General features: G+C 39.9%; 1 protein-coding gene across 27 annotated transcripts in view; it reads right to left on the reverse strand.

The window, feature by feature from the left end:
• The window catches only part of CEP112 (centrosomal protein 112), a 418,997-nt gene that overhangs the window by 154,527 nt on the left and 244,929 nt on the right, over window positions 1-19,541 (reverse strand). For all 27 annotated transcript variants that reach the window (XM_079905668.1, XM_079905662.1, XM_079905687.1 and 24 more), the window contains one exon: window positions 1,799-2,029. In XM_079905668.1, the coding sequence (XP_079761794.1) occupies window positions 1,799-2,029 (231 nt within the window). The remainder of the gene's footprint in view (window positions 1-1,798; window positions 2,030-19,541) is intronic.

Raw genomic sequence — 19,541 nt, forward strand, 5'->3', positions numbered from 1 at the left:
CCAGTGTTTTAAAAACTCGAGGTGCACTGGTATCCGTGCCATTTAAGCACATTTACTTGGAGATACTTTGAACTTTTGGCGGCAGTGAGCAGAGCTGAGGTGCGGCGTGTGTCAGCTCCCAGCAGCTTCCCCATCGGTAAGCTTCCCCTTCTCCTGTGCGCTTGTCAGGTGGCGAAAACTACTCGGTATCAGGACATTCCCCAGTTCCTGACACCTTGTATATTTTGGCATCAAAGAGCACGATTCCGCGCTGCTCTGATGGAATGACTGCTAGCATCCTCACTGGGGTACGAAGGCCCCTCAGCCAGGTCGTGTCCCTGTGGCCTGCGCAGCTCTTGCCGTCTCTCACACACAGCAAAGGGCACGTAACTCCGCTCGCTTCGTGGCTCCAGCAAGTCGCCTTGGAATCACGCTGGGCGACTCACTCACAGGTTCTCTCTCCCTCCGCCTCTCCCCCGACCCCCCACTCCCACGTCTGAACCCAAAGCAGATCCCATCAGCTCTGCCTGCAGACCATCAGACCGTAACCCAGCCGGACCCGTGTACCACCTTCAGTGCTACTGGCCAAGCCCAGCATCTCTCAACTCTGGTCTAAATCACTGCAATAGCTTTTGAACTAGTCTCCCCACTTCCACCTTCACCCTCGCAGGCGGGCGTGGCCCGAGAGCCCTCTGCTCCAAGCACGCCAGGCTTCCTCTACTTATGGGGGCCAAAGCCAAGCCCTTGCAGTGGCCTCCACAGCCCTACGGGGCCCGGTCCGTCCCCAGAGGCCTCGTCCCTGACCTCAGCCCCTCGTCCTCCCCTCCTCCGTCTTTCCCAGCCACACTGGCCTCCTTGCGGTCCCTCCAGGAAGCCAGGTGCACTCCTGCCTCTTCACTCCTGCCTCTTCAGAGCCCTCTTCCGGTTTATCTCTGGGTTCAGAGCCAGGCTGCCACGGGCCCAGTCTGCTGAAATCTGACCCTCAGGTAAATGACGGTACTGATGCAAAGTGAGCACCTTAGGGCCACAATCCAGGTAAAATTAGTAGAGCAGCACCTGGAATGCCATGGTATGCTCTATGAAGGCTTCCCATTTAAAGATCAAGAAGAGGTAGGAAAAAAATAAAATCAGAAGATTCTTAAATTACCCTTTCCCAGTGTCTTGATCCCAGGATAGAGGTTGGTCTTAAAGAACTCAAGGGGCAGTTGACAGTTGTGATGATTAATAGCAATTCGCTTTTACTACCTGATTAAAATATTTATACTTTTCCAGAACACCAGAAGAACAAATATTTGAGGCTGTCTCTGGAATATAAGTCAACTCAAAATGTGTAAACATTATACTGACATATATTTCAAAAATGTGTAATTCTAAAGAAAGTTCTTCATTTGAAATATCAATCTGGGAAAATATGTCATCATCTATGGGACACATAAAAAACTGTAAAATCTAGAAATGACCATTAGACAACATAAGAAAGATCTGAAACCTAGTCTTACCTTAGGAAAAACTCAAGGTTACAGCCCCAATACTCCTAATCAGTATAATATTTGATAATATTATAACACTTTTCTCACAGTGTATGTTTAATAACTATGGAAGGGATATTCCATACAATCCCTTCCACAAAAGTCAAGGGAAAAGTCAGGAAACTCCCTGAGACATACAGCAAGACACTTAGATTGCTCATTTGAATGGTTTATCAACTGGAGAGTAATTCTAAGTCCACCACCTCTTCGAGATTAAATATAACGGTGGCATCAGTGGATCTCAAACACGGGTCTCGACTGTCTATAACACATCCAGGTGGGCATCTTACCTTTTCCAGCGTCATCTCTGTCTCAGCGGCATGAGTCTTTTTCAGCTCTATTTTCATCTTTTCTGACTCAGCCTTCAGTTTGTTGACGGCAGCCTCATGGTCCCGAGCAGTCCTCTGCTTCTCCTCTTCACGAAGAAGACCGAGCTCCACCAGCTGCTGCTTCCGCTGGGAGTTCACGCTGATCAGCTCTTCTCTCAACTTGTGGACTTGTGCCTCCATGTCAGCAATAACCTTGTTTTTAAAAGTGGGAACATGGTCAGAGGATATGACTAGGAGAGCCGTAAAAGAAGAACTGCAAGAGGCTACCAAACAAAGGAAGTTCACTGCTTCCTTCCTCCTGCTTCCCTCCTTCTCCAATCCCATGCCACCCCTTCTAGCTCAGACAGAGATCCTACCTGAAATCGTTTGCCACATACATCACATTTAGTTTTCCTTGTTTCAAACACCTATGTAAATGGAATATTACATGTACTCTTCCGCAACTTGCTTCTTCAAATAGGCAACATTATGTTTCTAAGATTCGTCTAGTACTTGCTACTGTATTTTTTGTTTTTATTTCATTGATTTCTGCTCTTATGTTTGTTATGTCCCTCATTCTACATTCTTGGGTTTTTTCTTCTTCTAACTCCTTATCTTGGATATTTAACTCATTTATTTTTATCCTTTCTTCTTTCCTGATTTATATAAACTTAAGACTATAAATACCGCTCTACCATTGCTTAAGTTTAATCTCTTAGGTTTAGATACACGACATTTTCATTACCATTTAATTCAAAACATTTTGAACTTCCATTTTTATTTTTTTCTTTGACTTATGGTCTACTTAGAAGTATGTTTCTTAATTCCCAAACCTATGGGGTATACTAGTTTCCTAGAGCCGTCCCAACAAGGTACGAAAAGCTGGGTGGCTTAAGACGACGTTTATTCTCTCAGAGTTCTAGAGGCTGCAAGTCTGAGAGCAAGGTGCTGGCAGGGCAGGCTCCTTCTGGAGGCTCTGAGGCAGAGTCTCCCCCAGCTTTCGGTGGCTGCGTGCCATCCTTGCCTTCTCGATGTGTCGCTCCAGCCTCTGCCCCCGTCTCCTCGTGGCTGTGCTTGTGTGTCTGTATCTCTGTGTCCAAATTTCCCTCTTCTTATAAGGACAATGGTCACCTTGGACTTAGGGCTCCTCCTAATCGAGCATGACCTCATTTAACTTGATTACATCTGCAAAGACCCTATTTCCAAACAGGGTCACACTCCCAGCTTCTGGGTGGATATGAAATTTTAGGGGGACAACAACCAACTTAGGATGTGAAGTTTAATGACTGTCTTTTTGTTATTCACTTCTAAGTGCATTGTGGCCAGAGAATGTACTCTATACTACATTACTTCTTTGAAAATTTTTGAGATTGCTTGATGGCCAGAAAATTTTTGAGATTGCTTGATGGCCAGTTGTACAATTTTTTTTTTTTTTTTTTTGCAGTACGTGGGCCTCTCACTGTTGTGGCCTCTCCCGTTGCGGAGCACAGGCTCCAGACGCGCAGGTTCAGCAGCCATGGCTCATGGGCCCAGCCGCTCCGCGGCATGTGGGATCTTCCCGGACCGGGGCACGAACCCGTGTCCCCTGCATTGGCAGGTGGACTCTCAACCACTGCACCACCAGGGAAGCCTGTGTGGTATATTTTTATCCACGCTTTTAAACCTTTTTGTACCCTCAAGTTTTAGCTATATATCTTATAAATAGCATATATTTTGGAAACTTCTTTTAAAAATCTCATCGAAGTTTGTCTTTTAAAGGGGGCATTTACACAGAAATCTCTTGCATTCCTATACACTAATGATGAAAAATCTGAAAGCGAAATTAAGGAAACACTCTCATTTACCATTGCAACAAAAAGAATAAAATACCTAGGAATAAACCTACGTAAGAAGACAAAAGACCTGTATGCAGAAAACTATAAGACACTGATGAAAGAAATTAAAGATGATACAAACAGATGGAGAGATATATCATGTTCTTGGATTGGAAGAATCAACACTGTGAAAATGACTATACTGTCCAAAGCAATCTACAGATTCAGTGCAACCCCTAACAAACTACCAATGGCATTTTTCACAGAATTAGAACAAAAAATTCCACAATTCGTATGGAAACACAAAAGACTCCAAATAGCCAAAGCAATCTTGAGAAAGAAAAATGGAGCTGGAGGAATCAGACTCCCTGACTTCAGACTATACTACAAAGCTACAGTAATCAAGACAGTATGGTACTGGCACAAAAACAGAAATACAGATCAATGGAACAGGATAGAAAGCCCAGAGATAAACCCACGCACGTATGGTCACCTTATCTTTGATAAAGGAGGCAAGAATATACAGTGGAGAAAAGACAGCCTCTTCAGTAAGTGGTGCTGGGAAAACTGGACAGCTACATGTAAAAGAATGAAATTAGAACACTCCCTAACACCATACACAAAAATAAACTCAAAATGGATTAATTAAAGACCTAAATGTAAGGCCAGACACCATCAAACTCTTCAGAAGAAAACATAGGCAGACCACTCTGTGACATAAATCACAGCGAGGTCCTTTTTGACCCATCTCCTGGAGAAAAAGAAATAAAAACAAAAATAAACAAGTGGGACTTAATGCAACGTAAAAGGTTTTGCACAGCAGAGGAAACCATAAACAAGACGAAAAGACAACCCTCAAAATGGGAGAAGATATTTGCAAACGAAGCAACTGACAAGGGATTAATCTCCAAAATTTACAAGCAGCTCATGCAGCTCAATATCAAAAAAACAAACAACCCAATCCCCAAATGGGCAGAAGACCTAAACAGACATTTCTCCAAAGAAGATACACAGACTGCCAACAAACACATGAAAGGACGCTCAACATCACTAATCATTAGAGAAATGCAAATCAAAACTACAATGAGGTATCACCTCACACCAGTCAGAATGGCCATCATCAAAAAAATCTGCAGAGAATAAATGCTGGAGAGGGTGTGGAGTAAAGGGAAACCTCTTGCACTGTGATACAGCCACTATGGAGAACAGTATGGAGGCTCCTTAAAAAACTACAAATAGAACTACCATCCGACCCAGCAATCCCACTACTGGGCATATATACCCTGAGAAAACCATAATTCAAAAAGAGTCATGTACCACAATGTTCATTGCAGCTCTATTTACAATAGCCAGGACATGGAAGCAACCTAGGTGTCCATCAACAGATGAATGGATAAAGATGTGGCACGTATATACAATGGAATATTACTCAGCCATAAAAAGAAACAAAATTGAGTTATCTGTAGTGAGGCGGATGGACCTAGGGTCTGTCATAGAGAGTGAAGTAAGTCAGAAAGAGAAAAACAAATACCGTATGCTAACACATATATATGGAAGCTAAAAAAAAAAAAAAAAGGTTCTGAAGAACCTAGGGGAAGGACAGGAATAAAGACGCAGACGTAGAGAATGGATGTGAGGACACAGCGAGGGAAAGGTAAGCTGGGACGAAGTGAGAGAGTAGCATTGACATATATACACTACCAAATGTAAAATAGACAGCTAGTGGGAAGCAGCCGCATAGCACAGGGAGATCAGCTCGGTGCTTTGTGACCACCTAGAGGGGTGGGATAGGGAGGGTGGGAGAGAGATGCAAGAGGGAGGAGATATGGGGATATATGTATATGTATAGCTGATTCACTTTGTTATACAGCAGAAACTAACACACCATTGTAAAGCAATTATACTCCAATTAAGATGTTAAAAAAAAAAATAAATGGGGCATTTATTCCAATGTAGTCCATTAGTTTGTACATGCTAACATATTTGCCTTTATTTTGTCTCTTATTTTGTGCTGTTTGCCCTATGCTCTGCATGTTTTGCTTTTCTCCCCCCTTTTCCTTCTTTTATTCTGAATGAATAAATGTCTTCCTCCTTCAACTCTCTTCTCCTCTCTGGTTTGGAAGTGACACACTGTATTTTCTTTAGTGCTCACAGCAAGAGGCCTCAACACCCATGTTTCACTTATCAAATTTTAAAGTTAATTATTTTTTATATGCTCTTAAACAACGAAAGAAACTTAGGACATTTTAAGTCCTGTAGCAGTCTCCCATATTTATATGCTAGAGTTGTTATTTTCAGTTTATTTCGTTTTTATCAACTCAAAATTGCTAATTATTCAGTAGCTGCTTAGATGTATCCATATATGTCCCCGTCTTGTCTCCTCATTCCTTCTTGCAACTCTGACCTTCCATACAAGCATTTTCCTTTAGCCCCAAGCGCATCCTTTAAGTTCTTTAAAGAAGTGTAGTGCCAAGCACTCTCAGTTTTCACTAATCTGAAAATATTTTTAGGGGTGTTGTTGAAAAGTCAGCTGCTATTCACTGGAAGGTAATTTTTTTTTTCTCTCTCTGGCTGCTTTTAAGATCTTCTCTTCATGTTTTGTATTCTTCAATTTTTTAATTTCTCTAAGTGTAGATATGTTTTTATTCATTCTGATTGGGACATGCTCCTCCCTGGATCTGTTTTTTATAACGACTGCATGACTCTCAGGCTTAACCTATTAATTTAACGTCTCTGTTCCATTCTATCTCCACTCTTTATGGACTCACACGATGTACATAGATCTTCCCATTCTTTCATTTCATCTAACCTCTCTTTCATATTTTTCATCTTGTCCTCTCACCTACGTTCTAGACATTTTCTGTGTGTAATCTGCTCTCAAATCCATTCAGATTCTGAATTTCAGTTGTTTTATTTTTAGGAGTTTATTCTTTTACAAATACGCATGGTAATTTTTAAACGCCCTTGCCATTTTAGTGTTTTCAATTCCTTTAAAATCTCTAAGTTTACATCATATACTAACTATGACTATTTTCTATTCTGTGGCTGATAATTCCAGCATCTCAAGCCTTTGCAGGTCTCATTCTGCTGTTCAAAAACTTTTAAGACCCTGGTTCATGGTACTTTGTTTTTTCTCCTACCGTTTTGCATTGTTGTTTTTTTTTTTTTTTTAAACTTTTTTTTTTTTTTTTGCGGTACGCGGGCCTCTCACTGCTGTGGCCTCTCCCGTTGCGGAGCACAGGCTCCGGACGCGCAGGCTCAGCGGCCATGGCTCACGGGCCCAGCTGCTCCGCAGCATGTGGGATCTTCCCGGACCAGGGCACGAACCCGTGTCCCCTGCATCGGCAGGCGGACTCTCAACCACTGCGCCACCAGGGAAGCCCCATTGTTGTTCTTTTTAAGTGCAAGTTCGTATCTGTTGGAATTGAAAGTGGTTCTCTGGCAATCATGTGACTCTGACAGGGCCCTGGAGATGTCAGCATGTCTGGACGACTTTAGAGTGAGTTCTCAGACTCGTTTTCCAGGACACGGTGACAGTGCGAATTCAGGCATCACACATCCACGAGCACTGGCTTACGGTTATGAATTCTCAGGGGCACCCCGCTCAACGTTAAGGTTGTTTCTAGTTCACTTGCACATGGTGGGTGTGGCCCTTGGTGTCCCAGCTTTATGCACAGTAGTAGCCTAGATTCTCTACCTTAAGCAAACCCTGGACTTTGTTTTTCCCCTGTGCCCAATAAGAGGCCCCAAACTGAAGTTCAAGTTCACTCAGTTTTAGAAAAGGTCCTCAAGGTGAGAGCTGCCTCAGTGCTCTGCTTACACCTCTGGGTTTCTGTTTTCATTTAGATGTTGATATCTGAGTATGCTACCTAACTTAACAGATTGTGAATACACTCAAAAAGATGTTCTTTAAAAAAAAAAAAATTGTATCTAGCCTTTTTAGTTGTTTTCAGAGGGAAAGTAGATCAGGGAACCTAGCATGCCATGCTACCAGATGAACAGTTAGTTCAGGCTAAGGGGACTTGCTGTTGTTGTTATTATTATTATTATTGTCTCTGCATTAGCTAAGAATGCAGCATTTTCTGAAACACAGTGATAACTGTTTTAGGTACTACGGACTTCAACAAGCACTGTATAAACCAACAATTCCTTGACCGGGAACTAGAAGACCCGAAAGTGACAGTAAGGACAAAAGTTACATTGGGATGATGCAACAGGATACAAAGGCAAATACTGAGAAGTTGCTTTAAAAATCAAAATACCTACAACATGAGATTACCCCATTTTCCATAAACATCCTGCACTCACTTATTTTGAACGCTAACCATTTCTGTGAGCTAAGTAATAACTGCTAGCCTTACTCAAAGCTAAACAGCACTCTGAGTACTGACTGCACCTGGCACCTGACGCCGATTACTTCACTGAAGGTGACAGAGGCTAAATAAGCCAATATGATGGACACTGTTAAAATCCAAAGTTTCCTTCACCTTGGCTTGGGGTTAGTTCATACTATTTCAGCTACTGGCCCTGCCCCCTCTTGACACTAGATCACAAGAGACAGGAACGACAGATGGCTGGTCAAACACATTTATGCTGGAGAAGGAGAAATGGCTGAATGATAACGAATCTGAGACTGGGAGCTGGAGGTGACAGGTGCTCCATTTCTATCCTTAAAAAGCTGATTTGAAATAGATGATCCCTGGGAAGAGTGTAAGAGGACTTTATATAAAAGGCTTTTAAAGTGCATTTGCTCCCCTGTTTCATGGATGTATTGATACCTGGATATTGGTACACAGCTCTAAACCAACTATCCTGAAAACAAAGTCTCTTGCTTTCTACTCCTTGTTTTAAGACTCCTCCCCTTTGAACACAATATTTGGGCATAATAAGAGAAGAGACGGTCAATTTAATCACGTTCTGAAACAGAAGAGAAATCTTCTAAGAGCAGATAGGCTTAGGTAGTGACAACAGTTATGTTTTTAGGGGACAAAAAATAATCTTTTAAAAAACACTCAGTGATATCGATACGGCAGAATAGGATGGGCTGCTGACTCTGTTTCCCAGAATCAACCATGGAGAAACCACAGGAGGCATGAATCTGAGATATTAATGATACCAACCACCACAACAATAAAAACAACAGAAAAACAAACTCCAAGGAGCTCCTGGGGAGGACAAAGGCTGTCCTGAACTGCAGACCACGCGTCTGTGGAGGGGAAGGGGTTGCAGTCCGGGAGGAAAACCCGGAACCCGTAAGCTGAAAGAAGCGGGATGGGAAGCAAGCTTTGCTCTCTGCTCCCGCCTCCCCCTGCTTAGCCCTGGGACAATCTCATCTGTCCCACTGCCGTGTTGGAAACAAGAACCCAACATGGTGTTGCCCTGAGTCTTGTCAAGGCAAGCAGATGCCTTGCTGGGCGAGAGGAGCTGGAGAAAGCAGGTGCTCACTCACGGAGCTTCTTGGGCACTCACGCTCTGCACTGTCCCCTCCAGCTTCCAGAACTAATGACATTCGACCTTAGAAAACTGCGTCCTCCTACTGCCATCTTGTCCAGGAGGTTAAGGTGAGCTCCTGGGCAGCAGATTTTCCCGGTGGAGGAGTTGTGAGTGGGGAGGTGCACCAATGAGGTGCTCTGGCTGAGGGTCCTTAACCTCTTTCTCCTCCTTCTAGGAGCTCATCCAGCAGGTCGGGAGCTGAAGCCTGGCCTTTTGCTCTTTCAGGAGAAGTGACCGTCTCGACTATCTGATAGTCCCTGGGGAATACAAGCTCACTGGCCAAATTCAGGATCCCTGAGGAGCAAAGCTACTATCGAGAAGCAACAACAACGAATGGCATATGTTATCTGCAGCAGTATAACTGCAACAGGTGGATAAGTATTTTTCAAAAGCAAAATAAATATATATATGTGAGTATATATGCATAAAAATATACTGAAAAGGGTAAGCAAAGAAATTAGAGACACGAAGCAGAAATAAGAAGTCAGAAAAGAATGAAGAAGTGGAAATGATGGGAGAAAGAAAAGGTCAGCTACAGCCAGAGAAGAGAACTGTATACTGTACATATGATCAGATGGAAGAACTCTCCCAGAGGCACCAGGAAAAGGTCATGACACAGGAACTATGAGAGAGAAGTTGAGATCTGTGGAGGACAGAGGAAGTGACGGCATGGGGGTAACAGAGTACTACGCTCTGAATGCCAGTGTCCCCACAGAATTCACAAGCTGAGAATCTAATGCCCAGGCTGATGGTTCTAGGAGGTGAGGCCCCTAGGAGGTGATTAATGCCCTTATGAAATGGGACTAGGGCCTTTATAAAAGAGACCCCCGAGAGCTCCCTTGCCCTCCACCGTGAGCACACAGTGAGAAGGCACTGCTGCAAACCAGGAGGATGTCCCTCAGAACGCGACCACGCTGCTGCTTTGACCTCGACTTCCAGCACCCAGAGCTGTGACAAATGTCTGTTTTCTATAAGCCACCCAGTGTGCGGTGTCTTGTTGTAGCATCCCGGACAAACTACGTCATGGGGTCTGAGAAAAAGAGACGCGGAAAGACTTTATCCAAGTTCAATCTGATTTGAAAACCTTTGCTTTTTATCACATACTACACTGTGTCAAAGTAGTAAGAATTTCCCATGAAGAAGGATATTCATAAGCAGTATAGTATGTATTTTATTCACTTATTCTTACTGTGCACTTCTAATCCTTAACCTTCACTATGATTAATACAAAGTTAACATCCAAAAGCCACAAGGTTATTAAATCTTTACAAAAAATAAAAAGAACAAAAAAAGTTAGTTTTCCACAGGCACTGACACCACTGCAAACTGAATTTCAATGTTTGTCAATGTACATAAAAATATTTTTAATGGTATAATCACTGAGTAGATACCGTTCTACCTTTCCCCACAACTAATTTTTTATCTTTAGTCTCATTTATGAGTGTATTTGGTATTTTTAGTGGCTGTTTGGTGTTTCATCATTACAGTGTATCATAATTTACTTAATCATATTATTCTTGAATATCTGCCTTATTTCCAATTATTATTACATAGGCGACATCAGGGAATGAATTACAATATTTTGCTTTTAGGTTATAAAAGCCTACAATATTAGGCTTTTAGGCTCACAGCAGTCCTCTAAAGTTATTTGGAGAAACTCTAAGAATAACTTTTTAACTTTTTTTCCAAATTGCTCTGCAAAAACACTGAACCCACTTCCAATGTGAACAACACGTATATGTGTACTTGTTCCTCCACACCCTTCCAGGGCTGCACTTCACCATTCTGTGTATTTTTATCAGTTGACTAGGTATGTAATGGTAACTTAGAGGAAGACATTTTAAATTGCTGGCAACACTGATATGAACTGGCTTCAATCCAATGGTGATTTTCAAATAGAAAAATTATGCTGAAAAATGTATCAACTAATTATGGAAAAATAAACATTAAATGAAAAAACCTGATGCCAAAGGCTTCCCTTAGGTATTTAATATTTTAGTCATTAGCATGTGCTGATAGTTAGAGTGATGAGACTGCCAAGATGGACTTGGAATAGATGTGTCATTTCTTCAATATTATAAATAGTAAAGCTATAAAACTGCATCTACGTGACTGATATGAAAGAGCAGATTTATTCCCAAAATTCAAAATCTAATAAAGCTTGTGTCTCTAAGAGACAAACCGTCAGGACAACTTTTAGTCAAGCTGACTCTCAATTAGCAGTTTAAAAACATATAGACCAGAAAACGTGGAAGCAAGCCAAAAGTCCATTGACGGATAAATGGACAAGCAAAACGTGGGATATTATTCAACCTTAAAAAGGAAGGAAATCCTGCAATATGCTACAATATATATGAATCTTGAAGACATTATGCTAAGTAAAATAAGCAAGTCACCAAAAGACAAATGCTGTATGATTCTCCTTGTATGAGGTACTTAGTCAAAATCATACAGATAGAAAAGTATACGGTGTTTGTCAGGGGCTGGGGGGTGGGAAGAAAAGAGAGTTACTGTTTAATGGGTACAGAGTTTCAGTTTTTGTTTTGTTTTGTTTTGTTTTGTTGCTGTACGCGGGCCTCTCACTGTTGTGGTCTCTCCCGTTGCGGAGCACAGGCTCCGGACGCGCAGGCTCAGCGGCCATGGCTCACGGGCCCAGCCGCTCCGCGGCACGTGGGATCCTCCCGGACCGGGGCACGAACCCGTGTCCCCTGCATCGGCAGGCGGACTCTCAACCACTGCGCCACCAGGGAAGCCCTGAGTTTCAGTTTTATAAGATGAAGAGAGTTATGTGATGGATGGTGGTGGTGGCTGCACAAGGTGCACGTGTTTAGTATCACTGACCTGTACACTTGAAAATGGCTCAGATGGCAAATTTTACATTATGTGTATTTTAACATGATTAAAAAATTATTACAACCCCCCCCCAACAATATAAACCAGTTTCCTTAGAAAGTTAATGATTCTTTAAGCCACCCTGAATCTGACAAGTCCTAGAAAAGAAGAGGTTGAAACGTCTTATAAAGGATTATGGATGCCAGGATTATCATCCCAAACAAAAACTTTAAATGCACTTTATGAAAGCAAAATGTATTTAAGTTGAGGACATGTTCATGGTTAAGAAATAATCATTTAGATGATTTTCAAAATTGAAAAATCATTCTACAGGCACTTTGGGAATAAAGACACATTAACAACTTATTGATATAGGAGGTCACCTTTGTACATTCATAGAAAGTTTATGGGTTATCATCACCACAAGCTGAAATATTTTGTTTGTGCCTCTCTTTCATTTATAGTTATGTATAATTCACTATTTATTAAGATCTATGATGTGGAAGCCACTGTGATAAATGACTTCCAAAAAAAATCTTCCCTAAAATACTTTAGACTATAATACATAAGCTACACATACATGTACACACACACACACACACACACACACACACACACACACGACATGAAGACAAAGGGCCATAAGAGGTCAAAAGAGGGAGGAGCTACTTTGAGCTTGGAAGGATTCTGGAAGACTGAATAAAACTGAATGCATCTGAGATGGACCTTAAGAGAGAAATTAGCACCATCTGGGGACAGCGATAGATACAGGACATTTCAGGCAGAAAGAATGAGCCACATGTAAGAAGAAAAACAGAGCATTAAAGAGGAAGAAGGGAAACTCAGAAAAGAGAAACTTGGTGAGGTTATTGAAGGATTTCAAACGTTAAGCTACATGGGTTGGATTTCAGGAACTGAAGAAGCAGCGACGAGATTTAACTTGGCTGCTGGAGAGGGAATGGGGGCCAGGGAGCCAAGCGATGCCACTGCATTTGTACCAGGAAAGATGAACCCGGAGGCAGTTTACACAATGACTCGGCACACTCAGGCAAGAAGGCCAGCAGTGGGGAAAAAGCGGAACAGACGGGAATGCAGTCTTAGAGGCAGACTTTAGAGAACTAAGCAGCTAAGTGCATGTTGAAGGCAAGGAGGAGTGAGGCATGCTGGTGACTGAGGATGTTTGTTTCAAGCAGTTTGCCAGACTAGATACACCCTCATGAGATGAAGCATCTAGATCCTGTATAAAACCCAATGCTTCCTTCTTTGCTCACTGGAAGTAAGAGAAACATTCAAAGGGAAAAACAAAACAACAAAAACCACATACATGTAAAACTGCACGTGCCAGAAACAGGGTAATAAGCAGTAAGCACAATCAAAGGCCAGGTATCTTTGAGGGAAAATGTCCTCGTCTACTTTGCTGCTTCAAGGGAAAGCGATGTGTGAGCTGAACATGACACCACCGACCAAGGTGGGGAGCCTGGAGCAGGATACAAGTGGCTTCAGGTCTGTAGTGCTATCAGCTTCCACCTGAAGCTAAAACAAGTTCCCTCTGGGGAAAAGCTTCTTCATTTTAATGTCTCCAGGTTTCCACAAATTAAGATAAACCAAATATGAGCTCCTAATAAAAAATTACTAAGTCCCTCCAAAAAACACCATTGGTAAGAGTCAGCAGAAACATTCCCACAAGCAAGTCCGTCAGATACGGGAATTATCAGAAAAATAATATAAAATAAACATGTGTTAAGTGTTTAAAGAAACCAAGGACAGAGTCACAAAATGAGTAAACCAGAAGAGATTAAACAAAACTTCCAAGCTTTGAGAAAGAACCAAATAAAAATTTTGTATAAGAGATAGAATGGATGAGTGAAGGCAGCTTGAACAGAGCAGAAGTGAGAAGCAGTGAAACAGGAGACCTTAATAAACTACCCACAATACAGCACAATAATATCAGAAAAACAACAGTGAGATGTTTAAAGCTACAGAATAGAAAATAAGGCTGACATATGCCTAGAGCTCCAGCAGGAGAGGAGAGGGAAGGGAAGACAGGGCAGACAGGAAAAGACGATGACCGAGAACCTGCCAGAACTGAGGAAAAGCAAGGCTCCACAGAAATAGTGAGCAGGATAAATATCAAGCAAGACGGAAAAATAGAAAAAGAAAAAAGAACAGGAAAGAAGGAAAGAAAAGAAATCCACATGTAGATACTGGGTAATGAAATGGCAGAACATGAAAGACAAAGGGAAAAACTTAAAAGCAGACAAAGTGGGTAAAAAACAGACGACACTCAGTAGGGGACACCCCAGTAGCAATCAGCACACCAAGCCCCAGATGACACTCAGTAGGGGACACCCCAGTAGCAATCAGCACACCAAGCCCCAGATTTTGGTTTCTCATACCATCCTCCAGTGAAAGGAACCAGTGGTCCTTGGGCAAATGGGCAGAAAATACCTGAGCTGAGCCTGGAACACCCTGCTGTCCTAGAAGTGCACACTGACGGAGCCCAAAGCCCAAAGCCGGAACAATGTGAGAAACTAGCATCGGATTCTGTCCCAAGGTGAAATAAATATCTATGAGTACATACTGATATAATGATTTCATTAATAATAAGGGAGAAGAGACATATCTTCCTTGCAAAAGAATTCCACATTACTATAGAAGGGCATTTTACAAATTCTTCATTAATAATAAGGGAGAAGAGACATATCTTCCTTGCAAAAGAATTCCACATTACTATAGAAGGGCATTTTACAAATTCTGATCATCAGAAGATCATCAAAAATAAGGGAAATCTGACAATCACAGTGAAGAGGAGACTAGGGAGATATGATAACTAAAATTAATTTGATGTTCTGGGTGGAATCTTGGAACAGACAAAACGCATTAGGTAAAAGCTAAGGAAATCTGAATAAAGTATGGATTTTAGTTAATGATGCGGCAAAGTTGTAAGCAGCGTACCGTCCTAATGTAAGATGTTAATAAGGGGAAACTGGGTGTGGGATAAACGGGAGTTCTCTATACCTTATCCTCTCATTTTCTCCATAAATATAAAACTGTTTTTAAAATAGTCTATTTTAAAAACTGGGGCAAAAAGAAGCATAGAAGAAAGTAGGAAAGATGAAAAAAGCAAGATGGTATATCAAAAATCACAATACATGTAAATGGACCAAAATTACTAATTAAAAGAGTGTAATAGTTTAAATTTTTTAACATAAAATTCATCTATGTTTTTTATGAGAACAATGAAGACATGAAATTGAAACCAAAGAGATGAAAAAAGTTACATCAGTAAATTATTAATGAAAGGTAGTCTCAAAATAGAGTATCACTAAATTATTTTTTAATGTCATTCACCAGAGAGACACATCTAAGTTTGTACACATGTGATAAAACAACCTTAAAATATATACAACAAATTTAACAGAACTATAGGGGAAAATGGTCAAATCCACCATTCCAGTAAAAGAGTTCATCATACACACACACAAACACATGCCAAATTCAGGTGTCAACATGTTGCAAGAAATTGGTGGTATCAAAGATATTCTTTAACAAGATTGCAACTAAATTAAGAACCATGACAAAAATAGCAACAACAAAACCAAAATAACATCCCATATACTTCGAAATTTAAAATATACACCTTAAATAACTCATGCTTCAAAATGAAGTTAAGATAAAAATTAAATGTACTTAGAAATAATCTCTGGAAGAAGACACACACACTTTTTATATTTGTGCTGTTTTAATTGGGAATGAGGGGGTTAGTGCTGACAGGGGCGCATGGGAGATATTTCACTCTATTTTTATGACTTTTAAATTCTGATTGGTGTTAACACATTTCCTAATCAAATTAATTCATAACATTTAAATTCTGAGAAATGATTGATAATGAAAATATGCCTTATCAAATCCTGAAGGATGAAACTAAAGTGAAGGAAATAGGTGGCCTTAACGTGCTACTTATTTTTAAAAGGCAAATTATTAGTGAAACAGGCAGCCAATTTAAGGAATTAGCAAGATAGAACTATTTCCGGTAAGACCGATGAAGGAAACAGGAAAGAAGGCACAAATAAACAAATATGAGAGATAAAAATAAAGTATGGCAATATTATCTAGAAAAAAGAGATAATAACTAATATTAAAATTTAAGAACAACATAGTACGGGATCCATCACGGATCAAAAAGATAATAAGGTGATACCATAACAATATTATGCCAATAACTGGAGATCCTAGGTGAAACAGATTCCTAGGAAAATAAAGAATGAAGAAACAATCAACTAAAACAATCCAATTAAAAAAATTGAAAGAACAGTTAAGAATCTCTCACACTAAGAAAACACTAAGCTCAGATAATTTTGTAGGTGCGTTCTAGAAAAATAACCCAGGAGATAGATCATTCTAATCTTTTACAAACTTTTCCAGAGAACAGAAAATGAGAAATATACACTGAAACTATTTCAGAAGTCATAATATTGATACCAAAGGATGACAGGAATAGGAAGAGAAATAAAAATTATAGGCCAACTCAGTCATGAACCAGACATAAAAATCTCAAATAAATTATTAGCAAATCAAGCCCAGTAATGCATAAAAATAAAATATGTAAACAGCAAGTTGCAGAGAATGCAAGGGCAGTATAACATTTATAAAATTCTATAAATGCCAACAAATATCAGATTTAGATGAAAAGGAAAAATTCCTAAACTATAAAATTTTTCCAAAACTGACTAGAAAAAAACTGCAAAATGTGAATCATCCTATAACCACTAAAAAAATTTAAATAGTAGTCAAAAATCTTTCCAGAAATAAAATATCAAGCCCAGATGGCTTTATTGGCCAGTTCCACCAAATATTCAAGAAACAAATACCTCACTCGCACACTAATTCTTTCAGAGAATAGAAAAAAGAGGTTTATTCAGCAGCTCAAATTATGAGACTAGCACAACATCAATGAAAAACACGTCCAAAAAAGAAAAATCTCAGGTCAATCTCTCTCAACAATTATTAGCAAATTGAATCCAAGGACATTACATCATGAAAAAATTGGATGGTACATAATGTTGGTTTAATGTTAGACAATAACCTATAATATGATTTATTCCATTTGTGTATTAAAAGAAAAAGCCTTATTATTATCTCAATACACAGAAAAACATTTGATAAAATTCCACCATAGAAACTCTTAGTAAAATAGGAATAGAAGAGACCATTCTTAACCAGATAAAAGTATTTACCAAAAACTCAGCAAATTTTATTCATTCTTTATTGTGAAGTTTCAAAATAGCTCTTTTAAAACCAGGAAGAAGCAAAGAATGCCTGCTACCACTGCTTGTATTCATAAGTGCAAGACAAGAAAAAAAATATGAAAACAAAACTGTCTTTAATCATGGATGTTGTAATTGTCTATTGAGAAAAAGTAAAATCAATGCACAAGTTACTAGAAATAATAACAGAGTTTACAAAGGTATCTGAATCAAAGACCAATGTTTAAAACTCATTTGTAATTTTTATACACCCGAAAAAATTATAAAACACCGTTTATAGCTACGTATAACAAATATAAGTTTCTCAGATACATCTACCAAAAGATGTGCAAAACTCTGAAGAAAAAAGTATAACCCTTTTTGAACGACATTAAAGAAGCTCTAAATACCCGACAGGTACATCGCAGTGATGAAAAGTCTCTCCATCGGCTCTCCCCGAAGTGATCTACAGAATCAATGCAAATCCAACTGAAGTTTCAACAAAAGCTTTCCAAAAACTTGGCAAGTGGGATCTAAAATGTACAGGAATGAACACAGTACCATGCTGTTCCTAAAGAAGAACAGGTGCTGTGGCATTCCACCCTGATATCAGGACCTAGAATAATGTTACTGAAATGAACAGCGTCGTGTTATCACAGAGACCGGGGAGCCCAGAAACGAGCTCCCGTGGGGCAGGGCTGGCGTTGCAGCTCAGTAGGCAAGTAATGAACTAGTCTCAAAACTGTGCTGAGATCATAAGTGATTCAAATGGGAAAAAAAGAAATCATATCCTCATCTTACACAATAGACGAAAATAAACCCCCTCCATTCCTAGCTACGTGTCCAAGAGAAACAAAACACATCCCCACAGAAACGTGCACAGAGTGTGCAAAGCAGCGTCATTCATAACAGCCAAAAAGCAGAAACAACCAAAATGTCCATCAACGGATGAATGGACAGATAAAGTCTAGTCTATACAAACAACAGAATATTATTCAACAATTAAAAGAAACTGAGAACTAAAACACACAACAACATATATGAACCTTGAAAACATACTGAATAAAATTGCCAGTCACAAAAGACCACATGTGGCATGATTCCACCATATGAACTAGCCAGAACAGGTAAATCCAGAGAGAGGATTTATCAATAGATTAGTGGATACCTGGGGCTGGAATGTTTGGGGGAAACGGAGAGTAACTGTTAACGGCTATCAGTGTTTTGAGAGGAGGTGATAAAATGCTCTAAGATTGATGGGCGATGGCTGCACAACTCCGCGAATAGACTAAAACTCACCAAACTGTACACTTTAAATGGGTGAATTGCATGGAATGGAAATTACCTCTCAACAAAGGATCATTTTAAACATAATGCTTAGTGGATTAGAGACCAAATGTGAAAGACAAAATTTTTTTAAATACGGGAGATGGCTTTTTTTTTTTTTTTTTTTTTGGCCGCACATTATGCGGAATCTTAGTTCCCTGACCGGGGATCGAACCCAGGCCACGGCAGTGAGAGTGCTGAGTCCTAACCACTGAACCACCAGGGAATTCTCTGGGACATGGTGTTTTTACTTCAAGGTAAGGAAGGATTTCTTAAACATAACTCAAAGGGCACTAACTTGAAAAGGTTGATAAATTAGATAAAATATAATTAAGAACCTTCATTCATCAAAAGACACCACAAAGCTAATGAAAAGATAAATCAAAACCTGGAAGGGGAGATTCACAATATAGGTAATTAACAAAAGAATAGTATCCAGATTTTGTGAAGCACACCAATAAATAAAGATAAACAACCCAACAGAAAAATGAGGAAGCAACATGAACAGGAACTTCATAAGAGGCAACATTTTAATGGTAAACATATGAAAAAGTATCCTACTTTATCACTCTTCAGAAAATGCAACATCATTTTACGATCACTCTATCTGCAGAAATGTAGAAGTCTGACAGTACCAAATGTTGGCAAGGACGGTGCTCTTACACACTACTGATGTGAGTGTAAAGCTGTAAAACCCCACTGTAAATTAATCTGGCTTTACCTAGAAAAGCTGGACATTTTCATAAGCTATGTCCCAACGTTTTATAGAGAAAACTCTTCATGTGTACTCCAGGGACATGTTCAAGAATATACATCGTAGCTTTTTAAAAACTACATAACTAGAGATGGCTCAGGTTTCCATCACAATTAACTGACTGCTGATCATACAATGGGGTATTATATCCAGCAAAATGAATAAACCAGAGCTACACACGACAATGGGTGAATATTACAAATAGAATGTAAGTGAAAATGCAAATAACAGATTACCTATAATATGTAATCATATTTATA

The sequence above is a fragment of the Stenella coeruleoalba genome, assembly GCF_951394435.1.
Source record: "Stenella coeruleoalba genome assembly, chromosome: 19".
Lineage (NCBI taxonomy): Eukaryota > Metazoa > Chordata > Mammalia > Artiodactyla > Delphinidae > Stenella > Stenella coeruleoalba.